At 54.0% G+C, this 23173-nt stretch overlaps 8 protein-coding genes across 8 annotated transcripts; 5 read left to right on the forward strand and 3 right to left on the reverse strand.

The window, feature by feature from the left end:
- Positions 1–623: 623 nt before the first annotated feature.
- ACE2 (Cell wall transcription factor ACE2) lies at positions 624–1719 on the reverse strand (the record flags this gene model as incomplete). The annotated part of the gene is made up of 2 exons (XM_036645433.1): positions 624–1176; positions 1241–1719. 2 exons carry the CDS (start codon positions 1717–1719, stop codon positions 624–626), a joined length of 1032 nt encoding a protein of 343 aa, XP_036489036.1.
- Positions 1720–5016: 3297 nt separating this feature from the next.
- On the forward strand, positions 5017–6849 carry vht1 (Vitamin H transporter 1; the record flags this gene model as incomplete). Its single annotated transcript, XM_036645434.1, has 5 exons — positions 5017–5174; positions 5234–5259; positions 5310–5595; positions 5642–6233; positions 6283–6849. 5 exons carry the CDS (start codon positions 5017–5019, stop codon positions 6847–6849), a joined length of 1629 nt encoding a protein of 542 aa, XP_036489594.1.
- A 2903-nt stretch (positions 6850–9752) lies between these two features.
- On the forward strand, positions 9753–11534 carry dotC-2 (Efflux pump dotC; the record flags this gene model as incomplete). Its single annotated transcript, XM_036645435.1, has 1 exon — positions 9753–11534. The coding sequence occupies one exon, from the start codon at positions 9753–9755 to the stop codon at positions 11532–11534; it is 1782 nt and encodes a 593-aa protein (XP_036489593.1).
- Positions 11535–12341: 807 nt separating this feature from the next.
- On the reverse strand, positions 12342–14162 carry CGCS363_v013587 (putative transporter; the record flags this gene model as incomplete). Its single annotated transcript, XM_036645436.1, has 5 exons — positions 12342–12890; positions 12946–13370; positions 13423–13496; positions 13558–13792; positions 13931–14162. 5 exons carry the CDS (start codon positions 14160–14162, stop codon positions 12342–12344), a joined length of 1515 nt encoding a protein of 504 aa, XP_036489592.1.
- Positions 14163–16172: 2010 nt separating this feature from the next.
- Positions 16173–16415, forward strand: CGCS363_v013588 (uncharacterized protein; the record flags this gene model as incomplete). Its single annotated transcript, XM_036645437.1, has 1 exon — positions 16173–16415. The coding sequence occupies one exon, from the start codon at positions 16173–16175 to the stop codon at positions 16413–16415; it is 243 nt and encodes an 80-aa protein (XP_036489596.1).
- Positions 16416–17387: 972 nt separating this feature from the next.
- On the reverse strand, positions 17388–17992 carry CTP1 (Tricarboxylate transport protein; the record flags this gene model as incomplete). The annotated part of the gene is made up of 3 exons (XM_036645438.1): positions 17388–17564; positions 17630–17764; positions 17819–17992. 3 exons carry the CDS (start codon positions 17990–17992, stop codon positions 17388–17390), a joined length of 486 nt encoding a protein of 161 aa, XP_036489595.1.
- A 1111-nt stretch (positions 17993–19103) lies between these two features.
- Positions 19104–21050, forward strand: CGCS363_v013590 (putative transcriptional regulatory protein; the record flags this gene model as incomplete). The annotated part of the gene is made up of 5 exons (XM_036645439.1): positions 19104–19155; positions 19208–19738; positions 19794–20184; positions 20246–20399; positions 20817–21050. The coding sequence occupies 5 exons, from the start codon at positions 19104–19106 to the stop codon at positions 21048–21050; spliced, it is 1362 nt and encodes a 453-aa protein (XP_036489040.1).
- A 451-nt stretch (positions 21051–21501) lies between these two features.
- yraM (putative isomerase YraM) lies at positions 21502–22785 on the forward strand (the record flags this gene model as incomplete). The annotated part of the gene is made up of 1 exon (XM_036645440.1): positions 21502–22785. One exon carries the CDS (start codon positions 21502–21504, stop codon positions 22783–22785), a length of 1284 nt encoding a protein of 427 aa, XP_036489360.1.
- Between the last annotated feature and the right edge of the window lie 388 nt (positions 22786–23173).

Below are 23173 nucleotides of genomic sequence, written 5' to 3' on the forward strand. Positions count from 1 at the left end.
ACATTCTACCATTTGCCGCCGTCATGAAAAGAGGTATTTTGTTTTTCTTCTTTTACGCTCTGCGAAGAGAAGGGTATGCGGAAGAAGAAAAGAGAGAAAGTTGGGAAGGGGGATATCTCAGAAAGCAGTAATAGTAGTAGTAGTCGTCATCGTTCTTGTGCTTCGCCACCAGAGAAAAAAAAAGACCGAGTTTCCCGTAAAACGCCTGATTTGCCTCTTTCGTCTTTGGTGAACAATTATCCCTTTCGTCGGAAGAAAAAGAAAAAGCCTGCGCGGAAGTATACACGGCGTATGACTCCGCCCTAATAGAAAAGAAGACCAGGTATGAGTGTGAATCAAAAAGGGCAACTCGACCCCTCCCAGAACGCCTCATCGATGCTTGTTTCGTCAGGTGTAGAGATGTGTGTGTGCGTGTGTGGTGCGTGATGTATGTGGTGTAACAAGGGTGACAAAAAGGTGGCAGCCTAGAAAATATCGGAGCTGCCGGGGTAAGGGGAGATTTGGTCGTAAGGCCGTGTCGGGAAGTTCGGGGAGAATTGCGAAGAAGTGGCCGCGTTTCCGGGCGCGGGCGGAGGCGTGGGTTGAGGCGAAGTCGTCGCTGCTCCCAGGGCCAGATGAGGGCCCTACAACATCGTGGCAGTGGGAGCAGTGAGCCCAGCGGCGTCGAGATTCGTGCGCAGCGCCTCTTGCAGTTCCGCAATTTGCGACATCATGGCGAAGCTGTGCTGGTTGTGTCTCTCGAGCTGCTGGCGCAGATCCTCGTTCTCCATGCGCACGCGCTTGATCTCCTCGCGCAGCTCCTCAAAGCCAGCATCCGAGCTCTTGCGCGAGCGCTTGCGCTTGTTACTGCCACCCATGTTGACGAGGCTACCCATGAGACCCTTCTCGCTGTCGCCGTCGCTGCCAGTCTGCACGTCGTCCTGAACGGTGCTGGAACCATCACTGGTATGTACCCGGCGCAAATGTTCATTCAAGTTCTCTTGTCTTGAGAAGCCTTTGCCAGTATGACGTTTGCAATTCGGGTGGGGGCAGTTGACAGTATTCTTGGGTCCGCCATGCTTGCCGTGTACTTCGCGCTCGTGACGCAGGAGGCCTCCGGAGTAAGTGAATCCAGGCAGCTTTTCGCAGCCTTCGGCGGCGCATCGGTAGGGTCGCTCGTGCTTGTCCATGTGCTTGCTGCAGTTCAAAGTATGTTAGCGGAGCTCTCAAGGTATGGGGGCCGGGGCCGATTCAGACTTACCTCCATTCGCACTTCCGGGTGAAGACCTGGGTCTCCTCCGTACATCCCGGGAACGTGCAATAGAACTTGCCATCTGCCTGCTTGGTGACCTCGCGCTCGGGCTTTGGTATGCACTTGACCCTCGATGATGGGGTTGACGCCTCGGCCTCGTCCTTGTGGGGTGTGACGACGGTGTTGTTAGAGGGCAGCGGGTCAGGCATAGCGGGAGGCAAGTTCGAAGGGAGCGAGGCGAGACTCGGCGGCGCGGAGAGATCGAGTCGCGTGGCATCTGGAACATCGATGGTAGTGTCGCCAAGGCCATCAGGCATTAGAGAGCGGTCGTCTCCCAGCATCGACGTTGTGGGGTTGTAGGAGGCAAGCTCCGGGACGTCGGACGCCTGGTACTGCGCTGTCGGGTCATTGTGGTCGTGGTCGGGGTCTCCGATGGGAGGGTATGACCCGTCGTGCATGAAGTTTCTAGGCTCGTAGACGACGGACATATTGAGCGGGAAGCGCGCTGCGATGTCCAGCTTGACTGATGTCTGGGGGTTGTTGTCTAGAAGAATGCGGTTCGATGGTCGGGGGAAAAAAGGTAGGTCGTGACCGGGGGGCGGTTTGGTGACGAAGAGAAGGTCGCGACTTCCCGGGAGTCCTCGGCAGGAAATCTGCAATAAAGACGCAAAGGGTAGAAGATGATGGAAGAAAGGAACAGGAAGGCGCGATATGGCAGCGCTCAGGATATTAGGGTCGTACTTTGCGTACTTTGCGATGACACGCGCGTCGGCTTTCGTAGCTTGGATTGATGGGTGAGAGAGAGCTCCGATGCTAAGGAAGGCAGAAAAGTTAGTTTGGCCTGAAAATTCTGGCGGCAGAGCGAAAGAGCTGACAGCTGCGGCGCGCATCAGCCACAGCCTGCCTGCATTAATAAGCCAGCAGACGCCACGTGACCCTTGTCCAAGATTGCCACCCAGCCACAGAGAGGCACGGAGAGGACGGACCACGACCCACTTTGGGCAGGATGACTCCTCCGGATTGCGGGTTGCGAGGCAGAAGCGCAGCGATGCTCCGTTGTCAAGCATGTGAGGGAACCCACTCACTTACATGGTAGTACAGGGCGCGATCGAGTGCGGATATGTATGTTGCACTGCAAATATTGCTTTGGGCTCTTAGCTCAGGATGCCATGCTGCTCGGGGTTCTTCAAACCTTTTTAGTCTTTTATGTTGTTCGACAGCAAAATCAGGCGGCAACGCAAGGTGACTCGTCCGTTCCCTCTCCGAAACCCTTACCCATCTTGGGCACGTTGGCAGACAAGAGAATGCGAGTCTGACTCACAGGGCAACGTATTGTTGGCCGTAGCCTGTAGGCCTCAAGGCTGCCAGCCAGCCTTCAGACATAATCCCTGTCTACTCCTGTTCAAAATGGAAAGTCTCGTGACTGCCTCGGGTGAGTTGCTGGTACAGTTGTGAATTCCCGACCTACTGTTGTGTCGGAATCCAGTTAGTCTTTGCCCAGAGCTGATCGAGGCCGAATCACTCACCTGGTCTGCTTACTCTGAAATCCTGTGAGATCCCATGGCCAAACGCCAAAGTTCCATTGGTAATGCTCAAGACTGAGCCGCACTAAAGCGGGACCGACACTCAAGTCTACATTCACAGCCGCGTTGAGGCCGTCGTAAGAGCCAGCTTTTGGGGGCCAACGATGTTGGCTGAGTTGCCTGGATGAGGCCTGCAAAGCGACAAGGGGCTTCTCACCGGAAACTGGGGACCGGTCGAGCTCCTCGTCAGTACCGGCCTGTGAGTGTCCATTTCGAGATCTCGTCGAACATAGGCAGCTTCGTTGTTCTTGGCAGAATGATGTGCAGAAGTGAACTCGTATCACCCTCACAGAGGACAGGTGATATGTCACAGCAGGCACGTGGGCCTTGACTGCTGTCACCAGCCTATTGGACCTGTTGTGAACCCGCTTACACGTAGGTTTGTTTACATTCTCTCTGGCGCTCCAGCTCGCACTTGCGTTATAGGCTCCTGGGCTCGACTTGAGCTCGTAGCTCGCCAAAATCAGGCATCACTGCCTTATGCCCCTCCTGGACTTCTCCATGGTGTGGACGTTGTGCGGAGACCCTTGCCGTCTAGACCGGCCGCGAACCAAAGACTTGGGCCGCCCGTATCCTACGTCCCCTATCGGTGACTGACCGAATAGGATGCCTCTTGCTTGCCTTGACCGATGACTAGGTTGAGGGATAGGGATAATGCGATGGATCAAGGAGGGTGACTACCCCGCCAAATTCCTAATCTAGTTCCAACGTGATAGGCTGTTCCTCGAGGCTTCGGTGTGGCCACCGAGTAGTTGATCCTTTTTAACGAGTATAAAGTCCTGCGGAGTAAGATAGACTGCTGACGTTGGCGGATGGCAAGACGGCTTCCAAAGCATCGCGAAGCCTGCAAGTCCTAGGATATCATCCACTTGACTCAGACTGTGAAATGGTACCGAAAATTGAGATATTTCCACGTAGGCTCGACTGCATGATGATGTTGATTGACTGGATGTGAGGAGCTGGTAGTCACCATTATCAGCCAAGGGTAAACAAGGAGAGAATGTGAGAGCGGCGGTGATATGAGACCGAAAGTGGGGTTCGGGAGTGAGGAGAAGGACAAGGAAATGACTGCTGTCTTCAGCTCCTGAGGCATACTTGTGGATGCCTTATGGTCCCCATGAACAAGCATCTAATAGTTGGTATCGGAAATCAAAAAGAAGACTCAACGACAAGAATTATAATCGGTTGAATAGCTTATCTGTGATTGAGGGGTGTTTCCTACACCGCGACTCCAGCCTGCGACGTCAGATAGGCGCAAGCCGTGCCCTATGATATTTACCCCACCAATTTACGCTCAATTGTAATTGGAGCTGATCTTCAAGACCGGTATGTCATCACTACCCGGCTGCGCTCTCTTCTGGTTACACAGGTGCAAAATCTCATCTTTGCAATTAAGACCTGCTTCCTTTCGAGATCTCTCGATTTTGTGAACTATTTCCGCAATGGGCCCTTCACTCTCGAATCCTCGTGGCCGAAGAAAGCCGAAACCAGAGCGCCCCTCCTCCTACCATCGCTAGTCACACGATGATAGTTATGGCGGCTAATGCAATTCAACTTTAGTAGGACACACTGAAGGCTCTATGAACGGGCTCTCTCAATCTTGCACCTTCTCTAGCCCGGTCGGACGGCGTCACACCTGGGCTCACCCTAGTGACCGAGTCCGGAGCTTGCTGAGGCTCGGAAATGTGGGCAGCGCCGAAGCATCCACCGACGATCCCACCGCGCAAGAAAAAAAGTCTCAGGTACATCCAATCCTACCGCAGTGGAGCGGCACATTCTGTTGGGCGAGAACGGCCGGTGTACCGACCAACGGTCCCAAACAGCCCCTCTAGCTTGAGAAATCGTTCCCTTTTTCGATCTTGCCAGTCCCAGATCTGCTAGTGCATCTCTCCCAGGGCCACCTGAAGAAAAAAGAGCTCTGGTAGCTGTCTTGGAGGTGTCCACTATCAGCGCCGGTGAGTCTCCAAGGGTCTCGGCGCAAAAAAGATCTTAAATGCCTGTGATATCCGCCCACCCAACCTCAACTCCTCCTCTACACTCCAGTCGCCGAACGTCCTGCCCCTCGTGCAACCCCTGCGTTTCCCAGAAGCACGCCTCAGAAACCGCTGCGATCGAGCTCATTGGTATCATTTCGACATCAAGCATCAAAAAAGTGGCCAGAAAAGACTCGTTGCACGCACTTCCATTGCTCCGTAGTCGAGTATGGCTCACGAGTACGATGACGAGGCGCGCGACGCCTACGACAACAAGACTCCCAATGAGTTCAGCGCTGCGGCGTCCACCACGGGACCGTTGGCCGGCCCTTCGAACCAGGAGGAGCACGAGGAGTACGACGCCGAGACGGTCGAGAAGGTCTACAGGTTGGTGTTCACCAGGTCAAGTTGCCTCGCCGTCGACAACAATGCTGACCAATGTCCAGGAAGCTTGACCTTCGCATCATCCCAGGTAAAAGTCTCTGCGCAATCTTGGCAACACACTTTCGTTAACACGCGCAGCCTTCTGGTCGCTCTACTTTCTATGCTCAGCCATCAGGTCCAATATCGGCATTGCGCAGACGATGAACTCAGCTCAAGGGCATGATTTGATGTCGGTTCTGGGACTCACCGCCAAGGATACCTCCACCGCTCTGGCTCTGTTCTACGTGGCATATGTCATCTTTGACTGCCCCTCGAACCTGGTCATGGCCAGACTGAACCCTAGAGTATGGATGGCCCGTATCGTCATCGCGACTGGCATCGTCGGAACCTGCTTCGCCGCCGTTCAGAGCGCGTGGAGTGTCAAGTATGTATTGTGATAACCCTCAAACTCCAGAGACTAACGGAATCAGGCTCCTCCGGTTCCTGCTCGGCGTCGTCATTGCTGGCATGTGGCCCGGTATGTCCTATTATCTGACCTTATTCTACCCGCCGTCTCGCACTGGCAAGAGAATCGGCATGTACTTCACCGCTGCCCAGCTTTCGGCTGCTGTGGTCGGTCTCGTTTCTGCAGGCTTTCAGCTCATGGACGGCATGGGTGGTCTCGTCGGTTTCCGCTGGATGTTCCTCATCTACGGCCTCGTTGCCATTGTTCTTGGCTTCTCCCTGCTTTGGTGGCTCCCTGACCGCCCTCTGCCTCCAGGCCAGAAGCGGGAGCGCTCAAAGTGGTTGAAGTGGATCCCACCCACGCCAGAGGCTCTGTCCGGCCACGATGCCATCGTCCACTACTCTGAGCTTCGCCGGGTGTACCACCCGAGGCCGTGGACTGTCGGAGATCTCTTCAGAGTTCTGATCGACTGGCGTCTCTGGCCGTTGACCATGATGTACTTTGGAGTCGTCGGCGTCGGTATCGGCACTCAGCTCTATGGATCCGTCATCATCCGCTCGATCGTGCCCACAGCATCCAGCATCGAAGTCAGCTTGCTCTTTGCTCCCATCTGGATCGTATGTATTACCTTTCGCAGTCCATTATACATAAGCTAACATGAAGAAGATGGACTTGATCGCGATTCTCCTCATCATGCCAATCTCCGACCGCTTCCACCGCCACAGGCCCTTCATCTTCTCAGCCGCCGTGTGCATTCAGATCGCCGGACTTCTGATGGTCACCTTCGCTCTCGACAACGGCTGGGCCCGCTACGGCGGCCTCCTGATGGTCGGCTTCGGTCTCGGCCCGACCGTCCCAAACTGCATGACCTGGACAAACGAGATCTTCCAGCGCCGCCACGGCGAAGTCGGCGTCGCCGCGGCCTCCGCCCTGGTGTCGGGCCTCGGAAACCTGGGAAGCATCGTCACGACGTACGCATTGTACACGGGCTGGCCAGAGGACGCCGCCAAGGGGCGCTACCAGTACCGCCGCAGCAACTACGCCATGATCGGCATCCTATGCGCCAGCATCGTCAGCAGCTTCGCCATGTTGGTCCTGTTGAAGATCTTTGGCAACCCGCCCGCGAACAAGATCTCTTCCGACTCCTCCAGCGAGATCCAGGACGGCGCCGCGAGACGTGAGGCTCGGGAGCGCGGTCTCGGCAAGCTCTTTGGCCAGCGTCAGGAAGCGTAGATGCTTCCAGCGGTATGCGCCAGGTTCGCATGAGGTCCGCGCTACCTGACGACCTCTAGATTCAACACACTGCCGTGAACCACACTCGACAAGCAACCAAGGCGCCCATATATTCTCGGCAGTTCAACCTTGCCCAACATACTTAATATTTCGACCCATCTTATTGCTCGTTCTGCTCAATACACTTACACTATATATCACCCATCTAATGTTTGGATCCGCTTTTCATCCGAGGATCGGGCGCGAGTTCACCCCTTCGCAACGGCGATACAAACAAAGCGACGGGAAACGAGGCTGGATTATCCTCGACGGCGACAGTGCTTCTACGCCATCGCTGGGAAATGGCGTATTGGACTGGAGACGAAGAAACTTCTTGACCGGCGACAATGCTGCTGCGCTATCGCTCTTTTCGGTCCGTCTCATGGGAAACAAAAAAAAAAGAAGGGGAGGGGAGGGGAGGAAAGCATACGAAGGGGAAGACGAGGAGATGTCCTCCATGTTTGGTTTTCTGGTTTTGGTTTTTGCATTTTCGATGATACCCCATACGTGTTTAGATACGCCGTCTTTCGAGATCTTCGCCAACTCGGCCGCGAAAGTGCCGCTGCGCCATCGCTGGGACTGCGTGTTGAACCGAGGCAAATGCTGGCGACAATGCTACTGCGCTATCGCCCAGGCTTGCCTCGTGGGCGCGCTTTGCGAATTATTTCGATTTTATTTATTACGAATATACAACGTTGTTTGTCTTATTCAGCTCATTCATGGATAGACAATGGTGAAGGAGAACCCATATGTCTTGGTATTATCCTGCCTACGTGAGGTTCAAAAACTCATGGCTACTCTTCCTACATCATGGTCAGCCTCTATTGTGCTAACGCTCAGCGCGGCACGGCGTGTGCTCAGCAGAGGAGAAACAAAGTGTGAAACGTTTTGATTCATTCCTCTTCGCCCCGTCGTTATTAAAGCCGGTAGGACAGGAACACCACGAGGACCGCACGCGCCTAGGCCCGAGGAAGAAATGTGGCGTGTAACCCAGTGCCACGAGCACCACATGGCGCACGTCAACGACTAGATCGTCGCAGCAGGCGAAACTCGAGGGCACGAATACGAGGAGGTTCCATGTAGATGAATTCATGGACGCCTTCAAGCCCCCTTCTCTCTCCCACACTCCAAGACTAAACATTCCAGAAGGACGGGGAGAAATCTGAATGCAGACATAATAGACGAAAGAGCATTGTGCGCCACAACAGCCTCTTCTTGGTGGTTCGCCCACTGCGCCGGGTAAATGCCATGTCACCACACAAACCTCGAAACGATGACGGCGTCTGTCTGCGGTCCCACGACATCGCATCGCCTCCGTTACGCATGGCGCGGCCTTTTCAGCCCTCCGTCGCGTCCTGCGGCGAAGGGAACTCGAGGCCATTCGTTACTGGACATTCATTTGAGGCCCTGAAGTCGGCAATCCGCATGATCGTGCCTATCAGAAACGCAGAGCTCAGCCTTCTCCAAAGCTGGGAATGACCACACTTAGGTTGTGCTCCGTTTCCTCTCCCACCTCGTCCATCTCATTGCTTTCTCAAGATATGACTGGCGTCTCTTCTATCGCCGTTCCTTGCAGCTTGCTTACTCACTTGCGCTGTGCTCCTGTGACGCGATCGGAGTGGGCGTCATATCACCCCCTCCTCCCCTTCCTCGTCCAACGTTGCGCCAGGGTGTGAGACCGTATGATGGAACTTTTCCAGAGAGGCGTAGCTCAGTCTTTTCTTCTCTCCCTCCCTTCCTTCCGCTTACTTAGCTGCCAAGCGATTTGCTCATGCCGTTGGCTCGGAGCTGACGTTGGATCTCTTTTTTAAACGGCGTTGGAACAGGGGTCCTATCAGCCCACGAAAACGGCGTGCGCCAATCTCGGGCCCGATTGGCAGGAACATCTTTCCAATTCTGTCTCTGGGTTCCATTCAATACGAAAGTCCCTTTGTCACTAATGAGCATTGTCCCCCATACCGGTGTGCACATTCGTCAACCTGCTTGCTTGCATCACCCACTCACTCCCTGTTGGCTGGTTTTCGGCAGCACAATCCGAATCTCTACATCCCGGTCGTCGTCGTCCACTTAGACATCCCGTCCAGGATTGGGAAACCCATGTCGTCGATAACAAGGATGGTCGACTAATTGGCCCGCCCCCAAAGCAGACGCAACGGAGAGGCGTGGGGACTGGGGGGCAGCAGGGCAGGGAAGAGAGGGCCGTCCCGGGGTCGTGTTGCGCTCGTACACCGACCAACCACAACCCCCGGATCCCGTGAGCCTCCCCTCTCCCCCCAAATCTGCGGTGCATGCGGCACAGCTCGGCCAAGAAGGGGGGCGGAAAATGTGGCTCCTCCTCCCGCATATGCGCCGTGAACCGTACACACGACACGCGGTGCAGCCACATCTGCCACATGCCAGAGGCCGAGAGAGATGACCTCCAACAACACACCCCCTGCGACTGATTACTATCACTACGAATTGGCAGCATCGTTCTGGCGGGGTCGTACCGAAGAGAGAGAAACGTCCGCGAGTCTGAGGGTGCTGGGGTTAAGATGATCTCTTCATCGGAGACGGTCCCGAGAAGAGGCGATGTCGACTTAGACGGTTGGATGTACCTTTAGGCTGTATTGTGGATTTCGAACTGTGCCTTACTTCTGCGCCGCAGCTCGTTGATACCCACCCCTTGCAAAAAACACCCATGGTTAACGGCGGCCGCTGTGTGATGTGTTGCCTTCCTATTCTTGGTAATTCTTCCAAAGGGAGGGCGGGGAGGGGAGAGGTACGGCCAAGGTAGTAAGTATATCAGTCCTGTCCCGCGTGGTTGCTCAGAGAAGGGACAGCATGCCGTGCTCCCAACTCGACAAGGTCTCTCGTTGCTCACCATGGCAGGCGAAGTCGACAACCCCCCCTCAGACGATAGACCGCTCCCTCGAAGCCGAGATGGGGGAGAGCAGGAAGGAAGTATTGGGCAGCGGAAAAGGAGGAGCAGCACCGACGACCACGGCGAAGAAGGCAGCATCACCACCGCGGACGAAGCCACCGTAACCAAGCCGGCGCCGGCGCGCAGCAAGGCCCAGACAACGATTCTCATGCTAGCGCTCTGCATGGCCGTGTTCCTCGCCGCCCTCGACGCCGTCATCATCACGACCGCCCTGCCGACGATATCCAGCGCCGTCAGCGCCTCTGACTCGGGCTTCGCGTGGATCGGCGCCGCGTACCTCCTCGCCAACGCCGCCTCCGTCCCCTTCTGGGGCAAGGTCAGCGACATCTTCGGGCGCAAGCCGATCCTCATCATCGCCAACGTCGTCTTCATGGTCGGGAGCCTGGTGGGCGCGCTCGCGGGCACGCTGACGATGCTCGTCGCCGGGCGCGCGGTGCAGGGGCTCGGCGGCGGCGGGCTGATGGCGCTGGTGAACATCACCATCGGCGACCTCTTCAGCCCGCGGGAGCGCGGGGCGTACTTCGGCATGATCGGCGCAGTGTGGGGTCTAGCGAGCGGGATTGGGCCGCTGATCGGGGGTGGGCTGACGGAGAACATCTCGTGGACGTGGTGTTTCTGGATAAACCTCCCCATCTCGGGGGTCTCGCTGCTCATCCTCGTCTTCTTCCTCAAGATCCATACGCCCAAGACGCCGCTCGTGAAGGGGCTGATGGCCATTGACTGGCTCGGGTCCATTACATTCACGGGAGCGACGTTGATGCTCCTGCTGGGGCTGCAGTTCGGCGGGCTGAGGAACCCCTGGGGCAGCCCGACGGTCATCTGCCTCATCGTCTTCGGCTGCCTTGGCTTCGGCGTCTTTGCGCTGGTGGAGAAGTTCCTGGCAAAGTACCCCCTAATGCCGCGGTCGCTCTTCAGCGAAGTCTCAGTCGTGTTCTGCTATGTCGCCTGCTTCTGCCACGGCGTCGGCTTCGCAGCGATAGCGTTCTTCCTCCCGCTATACTTCCAGACCGTCCTCGGGGCCAGCCCGATACAGTCCGGCGTATGGCTTCTCGCCACGGCACTCCCGCTCGCATTCTGCACCATCGCCGTGGGCGTCACGATCAAGAAGACGGGCCGGTACAACGAGATCATCCGCGTGGCTATGGCGCTCACGACGCTCTCCTTCGGGCTCTTCATCACCTTGCCCTCGCGGCGCGACTGGCCGAAGCTCGTGCTCTTCCAGATCGTCGCCGCGCTCGGCATCGCGCCGAACCTGCAGGCGCTGCTGATCGCCCTGCAAGCGCTCGTGCGGCAGCAGGACCTCGCCGTCGGGACCGCGACGTTCGCGTTCGTGCGGCACATCGCGCTCGGCATCGGCGTCGTCGTCGGCCAGGTCATCTTCCAGGGCGTCATGGGCCGGCACGCGGCGTCGCTCGTCGGCGCGGGCATCCCGGAGGACGTGGCGGCCAAGATCGGCAGCGGGTCGACGATTGCTGCGCACGGGTTGTTTGAGACGCTCTCGGGCGCGCAGCAGGATGTCGTGAGGACGGCCGTGACGGACAGCATCAGCAAGATGTGGATCTTCTTCTGCGTCGCGTCGGGCGTTGGCTTCATTTCGACATTTTTTATCAGGCAGATTGAGCTGCGGCAGACTCACACGGAGACCAAGACCGGGCTGGAGGTGGAGGAGGCCAAGGTCATTGAAGGTGCGCGAGAGAAGCCGAGGGATGAGGAAGAAGCTTGAACAAAAACCGGCCTTATTTTGCGACTAGACTGCGAATTGTTGATATTTCCCGAGATTGTACATGATGATGGACGAACATAGATGACCAACAAGGCGCAAACCGAAGCCCCATAATTGCGAATAGAGTGTTTGAACATCTAAAAACGCTGACTTAGAACGAATCTTCACTACTGAGGAGCAAGAAATTGATCAACCCTCCAGAATTAAATTAAATAAAGAAGAATTGCGACGGCAATTCGAGAAGACATGGCGAAGGTTGGCGGTTGTGTTTGCGCTAGGGGTCATGAGTGTGTTTTGCGCGTGGTTGGATATCAGCAAATCCTCGATAGTCTAGTGGTGAGGATATCGGCTTGTCACTTACACGATTCGCCGGGGACCGGGGTTCAATTCCCCGTCGAGGAGTTTCTTTTTGCATTTTTGCCAATCTGCCCACTAAATCTTAGTTGATTTGATTCTCTCTCTCCTGTTAGATTCTGACATTTATATCTTCTTCGCCTGTTCTATTCGCCTCGCTGTAAATCGCTGTATAGAGACGTCGGGTCCATACTTACTATTAACCCCACGTGTAAGTCGCCGCCGCTTTAGGAATACACGCTCACAACACAGACGGCTTTCTGTGCACTCTCTCGTGATCGATATTAATGGAATTGATTACTTGACACGTGCACATCCATCCATTTAGTGTTACTATGACCGAACCTCTCTTCTCTGTTGGCTGTTTCTCTAGTCCCGTGGGGATTTTGATACAAATGCAATTGTTGCATCGTTGCATCGTTGCATCATCCCACCCTCTCCTAATGCTATGGCTCAGTAAACATATCGCCAACCTCTCTCAACCCCAGAATGCTCAGAATACCCCTCGGCCTCGTCCAGCTTCTTGTTCAGCTTGATCGCGCGCCACTTTGCCAGCCCGGCCGAGGTGACGACTAAGAGACAGCCGACCAGCACTAAGCCACCCCCGAGGCGGTAAAAAGGCTCCTGCGAGCGCGGCCAAAAGTACGGGCTGAACCAGTGGCTCGTTTGGCTGATGCAGTTTGCAATGGCAATCAGCGCGGCCTTCTTGCTTCTCGGAGCGGGTACGACGGACGTCTCCCAAGAAAGTTGCAGGTTGAGACCGTTGTAGGTACCCGAGATGAGTAAGAACAGGCCAAAGTAGCGGGCGCCAATGTTCATTGTCGATATGAGGACAGAGATGCCGACAGCGCTGCCGATGATTGGCAGGACGACGTGCCAGAAAGACTCTTGGTTGCGACCCGAAGACCAGGCGCAAACGCAGGCGAATATGAAGGAGAACGCGTAGGGAGGTGCTTGGATGAGGTATGTTGTCAACTCGCCAAAGTCGAAGGTCTTTACTATCTGCGTCCTTCTAGTCAGTGTTTCTTCATCCTTAAGGTGATGATGCAAGACTTACAGATGGGAAGAAGTCCTTGAAAGACTGTGCTGTGACGAGAGCAAAGTGCATGAGGCAGAAGATCCAAGTAAACGGATCTCTGACCGCATCCTTCAGACCATCCCAGGTTCCACCTACGGTCTCTTCTTGGCCGCCGTTGGAGCACAAAATCCTATATTGTGCCATCTCTCGCTCAGCGGGCGTGAGGAAGCGGGTGGTTTGCGGCCAGTCGGGCAGAAGAAAGAAAGCTGACAAGCCTATTACAAATGTCGCAATGCCCTCAATGAGAAAGAACCATTGCCATGAATGGAGATTTCTAACTCCGTCCATTGTGGTGAGGATTCCTGCTGCGAGAAAGCCTGAGATGATGTTGGAGATGGTGTTTCCCGCATGCCAGACGGCCATGCGCATGGGGCTTTCGTGCTTGTTGTACCAAGACGACGTCACTAACACTGTTAACTTCCTTCAGATTCCTCAACCCTGAGGGGAAACACTTACGAAGTGTAATGCCCGGGAAAAACGGGGCTTCGCACAACCCTGTGAGGAAGCGAAGGGCAGCGAAACTTGCGCCGCTGTTCAGAGAGTCAGCAAATGTTCAACTGCAATGATGCTGATCTCCAGGGATTGGCTCACTTCTTCAGAGCTGGTGTGCAGATCGTTGCTGATCCCCACAAGAGCATGATTGAGGGGAGAAACCATCTGGGATTGGACTTGGCCAGCCACAAGTTGCCTGGCAATTGGCCAATGAGATAGCCGATGTAGAAGGTGGAAATCCCCAAATTCCACATGGTATCTGACATATGCAGATCTTCCTGCATTCCGGCCAATCTCGCATTAGAGACGTTGATCCTGTCGAGGTAACTAGAGTCTGTGTTAGTCGGTCTTCAAAGCACAGTTGCTCCCTCTCGAATGTCGATATCGGATCATTATACTTGCCTCATGAGAAACACTACAGAGGTTCCATTAGTAAACGGATTCAGATATGAGGCTGATCAAAACGCCTTACTCAATGTGATGGTCGGCATCATGCGCCAGTCAACTTTCTTCACCACGCTCTTGTTCAACTGCTCCATCTCGGCGTTGCTCAAGTCGCGAAGGAGGTCGAATCGACCCTGGATCTCTTCTGGAGAGAACTGCCGATTCGGCTCCGACTTGTCAGCAGACGAGCGTTCAATCTCATCACATCTGACGACATCTTTGCCGATGCCACTGTCGTTGAGCCCTCCATTGGAAGCCATGACCATGAGAAATCTGGGAGTAATGGAAAAAAGTTGTCAGTGACACTAAAGAGCTGTGTCTTCCCAACACCTCACAATTCCCCCTCCATGATAAGGGTCTCACTCTTATATCTGTGCAACTTGCGCCAGAGCAAAGCAATCTGAACTCCGCATAGCCTTGCTCGTTCAGTGTTAACCAAGATGTCCTGGATCTTGGCATCTGGGGACTCCAGACCAACCCCGCGTTTGGATTACCTAGCATTGCCAACGAAACTGGCAAACCTGGGATACTGCTGGGATGTGCTGGTGAGTGAGACGGGATCTCCACAGCGGGTTTGTTGCGTTCCCGCGGGAGGGAGATACCGGGGTTATCCGCGACCCCTCATTCCTTCGCGCTACCGGAAACGTTTAGTACGATGGTTGACAAGAGACAGACGGAGACAGTCCGTTGATCCAGGAGCGCTACTCTGACATTCAGGTGCGTCTAGGAGACCTGCCGCCCTAAGGTGGCATTAGATACGCAAGCAGAGTGAGTAAGGTGAGTTAAGGATAACTTAGTGTAATGGATAAGGACGTCCTGGTCGACGTAATTTTAAAAGGGCAAGGAAAGTACTAATTACAAAGAGCGGAGGTAAGAAAGATAGCGTGGGGAGGAAGGGCAGCGCAGGCAGTAATAAAGGACGGCAGCGGCGGCTTAGCAAGTTGTCGGTCTGGTAGTTAACAGTTTCGCTGGAGATGCTTAAGCATCCAAAGTGTCTAGTTCAGTCAGGTCTAGAAGCAACATGAAAATAACACCAGAGGATCTTCGCATAATCTTTGGTTCCTCAGATATTCGCGTCGCTTAACAAGTCAAAATTATATTTCTATTTTAGATAATTGCTATGTCTGGAAGGGATCCCTTACTTCTCGCTATAGCTCAAACCATCTTTACGTGATATAATGTTGGACAGTGGCAAATGCATCTCAGACCTACGTACGAATTATGATCCATTGATGACAAAATACAATCGTGAACCTGAACTCGGCGATTTCGTGCTTTTTACGATTGTACTGGCGGCGTTTGGCTGCAGAGACTAGGGGTAAAAGGGACATGCTCACAGGAGCGTACCACGGGTCTGTCCTCTTGTCGACGTCGGCAGTCTATTCCACAACTTGGTTTTTGGGGCAGCAATGAGGCTGGCGAATTTACTGCTGGCCACACTCAAGGAGTTGAGGTGGCGACCACGGTGACAGTGGCGACGAAGCGCATGGTGATGTGAGAAGAGTGTGGTTGGAAGAAAAGTCGCTTGCTGTGCTGTTGTCGAGACAGAATCGCACACACAAAATGCCGAGGAAATATCGACGTTTTTATGCTCATGCAACGAAGCCCTTCAGCGTGGGTCCCTCGAGCGCTTTCGAGGCCCTTTGATCGACAATGTTGACGATATTCTCGATCCTTCGCCGATATCGCTGGCATGATCAAACGCCGCAACAGCAGGAATGACGCTCCAAAGAGGCACGTATCGTTGGCATGGAAATGCAGACGGCCAAAGAGACATCGAACTTTCTACGACTTCGCCGCGCTCTTGTCATTGGCGCGGGAACAACACGAGGCCTCAACATCGGGTTTACTCGGACTTCTGGAGCTCCGAGGCAGAGAAAAGACCCAACCGGCTCGGAAAGTCGGCCCACGACAAGGTCTATTGTACTGTTCCAACACCGGCAGGTAGACCGCGTCGGCCGCCAAGGATGACTTACATGATCTTTAGTCACTAATCGGCAAGAAGGCCTTCGCCAAGCAGCCAAATCAATCTGATAAGATGGCATGGCGCAGGGTCATTGTGGAGGTATACTGAACTAACTTCCAACAACCAACACCTCTACAAAGTATTTGAGCACTTCGTCCGGCGGTCATCAGTTGTTTTAGGCCTTCCTCTTCAACATTTCCGGCTTCAATATTTACAGCAACACGAACTGTTGGTGAGTTACATACCATAACCTACGGCAACTACACCGCATTTATATTCTCTGTAGCGAGACACGCTTAGCAGCATGCATTTACATCCTTCCAAGCCCTCATCTCGGCTCTCCGCCTTGGCCGACAACATCGCCGAGACTGACACTCTTCTGGGCTCCACCGACTCGTTGGAAGCGGATGCAGACGCGGAAGGCGCCTGGGGCTTGGAACAAGCGCAGACCCGCGGGGATGACTACGACACCAAAGTCCTTGTGGCAACTTGTATCATCATCGTCGTACCGGCGCTAACGGGCGCCTTTTGGTGGTTCTTTAACTAACGGCATAACCAGGTGAGACATCTTATGCTGTTGCAATGCCACACTGTGCTGACTATCCGCAAGAGTGCGGCGTTCAATAGATACACCAGGTGAACTGCGGTTGCTGGAGGTGATCAGGACCGCATGGCGGAAGACGTTGATCGGCTCCATAAATGCCGCGTATGCCGCCTTGAAGGCTCTCTATCAGCCAGGAATTGATTAATCCCTCGGGGGTCTCTTCTGGGCGCCGTAATTGAGTGTGGTGAATACCTTTTGAGACGCTGGAGGAATGCACCATTGGTGGGCCATGAATCTTCAGCCGATTTGCACATGTCCGCCAATCCCTGGTTCAAAAGCGAAGAATCAATGTAATGTGAAACCAAGAAAAGATGAAAATTGTGAGAGAAGGGACTAGATGAAATACTAGGAATTCATCGTTTGCGGCCAAGTATGCAGCTAGCTTGGTGGATATGGCTGCAAAAGACTAGCAACCTTTTCATACACGGTGAACACGATTCCTCCACTCAAAACCAGACGTCCAAGTCTCATTGTGCTTCCGCTCCAAAATCCTCGAACACCTCTTTCCGCCAGCACCAACCTGAATGCCTCGGTTGTACTAGCCCCCTTGGCAGACTGCGACATGGTCTTGATTGTGTCAAACGGTTGGGTTGCATACACCGTGATTGTCCCTGCAATAGCGCCAGAACCGAAAGTCACCAGACTATTGTTCGGCAAATTGCTCTGTTTGGTAAACTCTCTCAAGATATTGTAAGATCCCATTCGCACTGCCGAAGTCGCTGATTGTTTCATTGTCGTTGACAACAAACCGCGGTAAACTTCACTGATGCCATGCTGGCGCAGCATAGAGAATAGAGCGTGCGTTCCGCCGGAATACTTTCTTGTGAACGATTTAGCATCGTCAATTCTTCAAAAATTTGCGGTTAGCAGTCGCGTTTCGGCATTTTCGTCATGGCGTTGAAATTCAGATATCACTCACAGCGCAGTTTTGACACGCTCTGTGGGAGTCACTGCAACGACACTTTCAACGCATCCTGCGATCATGCCAGCCAAGATGCCCCTCGCCGGCGTCAACTTTCCCTTCTCGTCCATCAACGCATTGCGGATGGAGTCAAAAGATAGGAACCGAACCCCAGCTTTGAAGGTTGTGCCCTATGAGGTGATTAGCGAAGGTGGTCGACGAAAGTCATCGAGATATTTGGAAGAGTCATTCGTACAATAATCAAGGTCGAGCATCCAGTATAGATAGCTCTCAAACCGTCTTGCTTGGCGACTTGAGTAATGACCGCGAATGGGTTTTTAGATGTTGTCGTGTAAAGTTGAGCTCTTGTTTTTGCGAACTCAAACGGATACTTCCCTTGTCATCAGAATCGTTTCCCGAGAGGCTCAGAAATGGAGCTACTCACGGTTGTGGCCGCTTCAACACCTCCAGCAATACCGCCAGAAATAAGAGAAACACCTGGTGAAATCTGGTGCTTCTTGCCAGCACTGGGAGTATTGAGGACCGGTTGCTTAACAGAAGTATTGTTCGATGTTGACATCCCCATGCCCGGCGATTGAGGCGTTGTGAGTGCCGTCATGATTGGTCATACACCTTCTGGCTTCGTATCTTGAATTTCTTAGTTGTAAGAAACGGGCAAGGTATTCTGCGTACCGCTACCGTAAAAAGATATAGGGGAATCACGCCTAGCCGACGACGATGAGTTGAAGGGGCTGGTTTGTGAACTTTGAAAGGATGACATTCCAAATGGAACCTACGATTCACATCACTCCCAATGTTTGGGAACTTGGCTTGCGGTTACCTGGGCATGCACGGTCTGTCTTCATCCTAGATTCCCGCGGTTGAACGTACAGGGTTAGGGGCTCGAGTGGGTAGTCTGACCAATCACGAACCTTGCCGCTTCCGCGGGATGGACGGGAACAACGCTCCCGTCTAGTGCTACCCGTGAGGGAGGCAATCTGCCCGTTTTCCACAATGCCGAGGTCAATTACCATCCGCCAATCTATCTTTCGCCCACGGGAGCTGTCATTTACATCCCATTCCTTCCTCCAATTTCAGTCCTTTCTTAATGGCGCCCCTCGGGGACAACATCACAGTCTCGGGCCGTCCTCGTAGGCGGGCCGTAGAGGCCTGCACATTCTGTCGACGTCGCAAGGTTCGTCATCCGCGGAGTCTCATACAGCACTTCTCCGCCATGATTGTCGTTCCCACGGCTAACATGTTCCGTTCAGATCAAGTGCAATAACGAGCAGCCTACATGCGCCAATTGTAAGACTTACGGCAAGGATTGTGTCTACGAACCCTTGTCTGCCCCTCCTAACAATCCGCCTCCTGCCTCGACTTTGGCTCGTCGTCAGACCGAGCGTCGGCGGCGGACTACACCGAGGGATTCCCGGCAATGGTCCCATCCTCCATCGGGGCCAGAACGCCAAGATGACAGCGGCGGCGAGACCCGTCAAGATACGCCATCACATGTACCTGGCAATGTGGAAGCTCCAGCAAGCCTGCCGGGTCGAGGTCAGCAAACCCAGCGGGAGGAAACACGGGTAAATCAGACTCCCTCTCATCGCGCCGGCGTGTCTCGTATTGTGGTCTCTGCGAATGGGGTATCGAGTTACCATGGCCGCACCAGTGCCCTTTTTGAGGAAAGCCTGCAGGAGAGGACGTCTGTCGCGGACTTGCGCCCGCGGATGCCGGACGAATGGATAGAGAAAGGACTAGTCGCCGAAGCAGCTAGACAACGTGGGTTGATGATACTCTTGAGGGTGATCTCTTGGTGTTGACTTGATGTTAGGTCAACTCGAGGACTTCAACTACCGCGCTGGTACGCTAGACTTTGACGGCGTAGATCCCGAACTGGGGATGCATCTGCTCTCACTGCATTGGAACCGTCAGCATCATTCGTTCCTGCTGACGTACCGTCCGGCTTTCATGAGAGACATGGCGTGTGGCGGGCCTTACTTCTCGAAGATACTGCTGAATGCCATCTACTTTGGTGCGTCTAAGTTCAGCCCTCGTAGAGAGGTCCGAAGGAACCCCAGCGATGTGCGGACGGCCGGCTGGGCATTCCGTGAGCGCGTCCGCAAATTACTCGGCGATGCGCTGGATAGCAGTGATATCACCACGATTCAGGCTCTGCTGGTGATGACGAACTCGCTGTTTGCACTCGGTGATGAGAGAAGCGCTGCTTGGTTGTACGCAGGGCTGGCGTTTCGCATGATCATCGACTTGGGTATGCATGTCGATGCGCCGGGCCTTGGTATCACACGGAAGTTCTCTGATGAGGATCTCGAAATACGGCGAAGGGTATTCTGGGGGGCATTTGGTACGACACTTTCGCTAACTGTACGCATTGTTTTGGCTATTAACTCGTTCTCCAGTTGTCGACAAGATTCAAAGCCTCTACCAGGGTCGTCCTGCTTCGTTGAAAGAGTCTGACACTTTAGTTCCCATCAAGTTTCTCGACACCTTCGAAGAGTTCGAGAATTGGGCGCCCTTCGCCTACTCAGCTCAGAACAACAGCTACCCTGGGTCGCCTGCCTACAGTGTATCAACTTTCACCCATCTGTGTAGGCTGTCAGTTGTCATGAGCGACATTCTAAGTTGCATCTATACGGAGCGAGCTTTTGACAAAAGCCCCCAAGAACTATCTACGATGCTTGAGAACCTCAGCTCAAAGCTCGCGGCGTGGAAAGACGCCTTGCCAACCCATCTAATATTCGACCCCAAGAGCAATACCAAAGTTCCTCCACCGCATGTGCTCAGCCTACAGTAAGTCGATCCTGTCCACGTACACCAAACTCAAATGAGCCACAGTCTAATGATGCGCCAGTGCAATGTACCATGTCCTCACAATCCTCTTACACCGTCCTTTTGTTGCTGACGGCCATCTCTACAATACATCTCGCTCCATGTCAATAAACTCCTTCATTACATGTGCCTCAGCAGCCGATAGCATAGTAAGCGTGCTCCGAGTGTACGACAAGGTATTTTCGGTACGGCATGCACCTTATCTGATATCGTATGCAACGTACGTGGCAGCAACCATTCATGTTCGCATTGCGGCAAAACGTAGCACTGAGTCGGGAGCTCGCGAGTGCTTGGAGACGTGCATGGCCGTCTTCAGAGAGAACCAAGAAACAAACTGGGCTGTCAGAAGGGCAAAAGCAATAGTTGAAGGTCTAATGACAAGATTGGGCGTTGGCTTTTCTCACGATAATGGCAATAGCCAAGTCTCCAATACGGCGGACACCAGCTCAGAGAGTGCGCGGAGTCGTCCTGGAAGAAGACCAACGAGCGGTCTTGGGGAACGTGGCCGCGGGGAGCAACAAAGACCACATCCACCGGTGTTGGAGGACGGATCTCCATCAATGGGCTGGTCTGACATTGATGGTATCATACAGAGCTTCGTCCGTGGACAAGATTTCACCTCAGTGCCGATGGAAACGGGACAGCCGGAGACACAACTCCAGGTAACGCCTCAGACTATGAGTAACCAGCAGCCCGGCGGCGACTTGGCAAGTGGCGTCGGCAACCAGTCATGGATTCAGGGGCTACCAGAGGCGGATGCCGGCGCTGCCTCATTCGATGACTTGCTCTTTGGATTCAATGGATCCGCTCTTGATAGCTTTTTCTGATGAATGATATGCCATATCGTCACATTAATCATTCAGCCGTGTTACTATCCGTTCCATGCGGTGTCGGGCCCCTGTCCGTGACGGGCCTGAGAGTCCGGGCGGAAGTGGCAAGATCAATCCCGCGGGTGAACATGACTCCCGCGGGTTCGACGCCCACATACACCTGGTGATATTCGCAATCTGGAATAGAATACGCATACGAATGTCGTCACGTATCATCCCGTGATGGCGATGTCATCAACCATTTATGAACTCTGTCTGTCTCGTCGAGCCCTAGAGGCCCCTAGTGCTTTCTCTCCAACGCCCTTAAGATCATCAACCTAGGTCTCAGGCCTTCGAAGATTGTTTCCAAATGCTTTCACAACCAAAAGTCTTACAAAAACATACCGCAATACAAAGATATATTCACCAGTTATCGCATCATAGTCCGACACCATTATCCATTGCAATCATGGCAGTAACGCCAGCAATGTCGAAACGCCGAGTCAGGCACTCGCTCCCGGCGGTCCTGATGCGAGCCGGGACGTCAAAGGGGCTTTTCATCCACCGCTCACATCTGCCGCCCTCATTAGATGACTGGGCCACGCCCCTGCTTGCAGCCATGGGTTCCAAGAACAACGACGCTCGCCAGATCGACGGTGTAGGCGGCGGGACCAGCGTCACCTCCAAAGTTGCAGTCGTCGCCCCATCGGACAGACCAGGCGTCGACGTCGAGTACACCTTCGTCCAAGTTGCCGTGGGCAGCGAGACTGTCGACCTCAGCGGCAATTGCGGAAACATCTGCTCCGGAGTCGGGCCGTTTGCAGTTCAAGAGAGATTGGTCGCACCGTTGCCAGGCGCTAGGTCAGTCGATGTGAGAATCTTCAACACCAACACCTCCAAGGTCATTGTGGAAACGGTCTACGTTGATGAGGACGGCAACGTAGAAGAGGATGGCGACTGTCTCATTCCGGGAGTCAAGGGTCCTGGAAGCGAGATCAAGGTTGCTTTTATCGAGCCGGTGGGAAGCATGACTGGCAAGCTCTTTCCCAGTGAACGTCGTTCTGAGAGAATCCTTGTCCAGGAGGTTCCTACACTTGGGCCGTTTGTAGTTGAAGCGACATTGATAGACTCCGCGAACCCGTTTGTGTTGGTCGACTCTCAGACTCTCCCAGCCCAACTCAACATCGAGCCGCCAGACTCACCCCTGTCTTTGGAGGCTGCGGAGGCAATCAGAAGGCAGGGTGCCGTTCTCATGGGTCTTGCTGATAATCTAGAGCGAGCCAGTCAAATCAGGGGAACGCCGAAACTCGCCTACCTCTCACCGCCGACCTCGGGCAGCTTATTCAATCAGACGGCAGATATACGAGTCCAGGCGTACAGCATGGGAAAACCACACCCGAGTCTACAGCTTACAGGAGGTGTCACTTTGGCAAGTGCCATGATTATGGAAGGAACCATTGCGCATCGCATCGCAGACCACAAGACCACGGTGATCACAGAAGGAATTCCCACGCCCAGGAGGACACCGAGTCCATCAGACATGATTGCCGGAGTCGTCACAAAGGGGCTTACGGACGACATTCTATCTCAGATTAACGGCACAGGTCGAACTTTGCGCATCGAGCACGGCAGTGGTATAATGGAGGTAGATGCTCACACACGCCAGGATGCCGAGGGCATCACTGTTGATAGATGCGTTGTGACGAGAACGGCACGGAGGCTATTTGAAGGCAACGTGCTGTATTACTCTTGATTAATTCGATATAGAACGCAACATCGGCGTTAACACGATCAGCTCAATAGAAACTCTCGCTCGGGGCAACTCTCGTCCTTGGCCTCAATCATTTCCCCATACATGATGCCGTGAACGTAGGTCTCGCCAATCAAACTGTACATCTCACCATCGCCATTTCTTCTCAGAACCAGGGGTATCAAAGACCCATAGAACACCGAAATCGTATCCCCCACCATGGTGTTGAGAGGCGCAAGACCTATGAAGCCTCGTGCTGTGATCATGAGAGACCGGTTGTAGCAGCAGATCCTCGAGCTCCTATAAAAGCAGTCCTCTCTCCCCACCATATCATTCAACCCAGTCTCGGAACATTTCCGGGCTCCAAATGATAAGCCTCTTTTGCACTTTG

Source organism: Colletotrichum siamense (assembly GCF_013390195.1).
Source record: "Colletotrichum siamense strain Cg363 chromosome Unknown KSG_Cg363_contig09, whole genome shotgun sequence".
NCBI classification, from domain to species: domain Eukaryota; kingdom Fungi; phylum Ascomycota; class Sordariomycetes; order Glomerellales; family Glomerellaceae; genus Colletotrichum; species Colletotrichum siamense.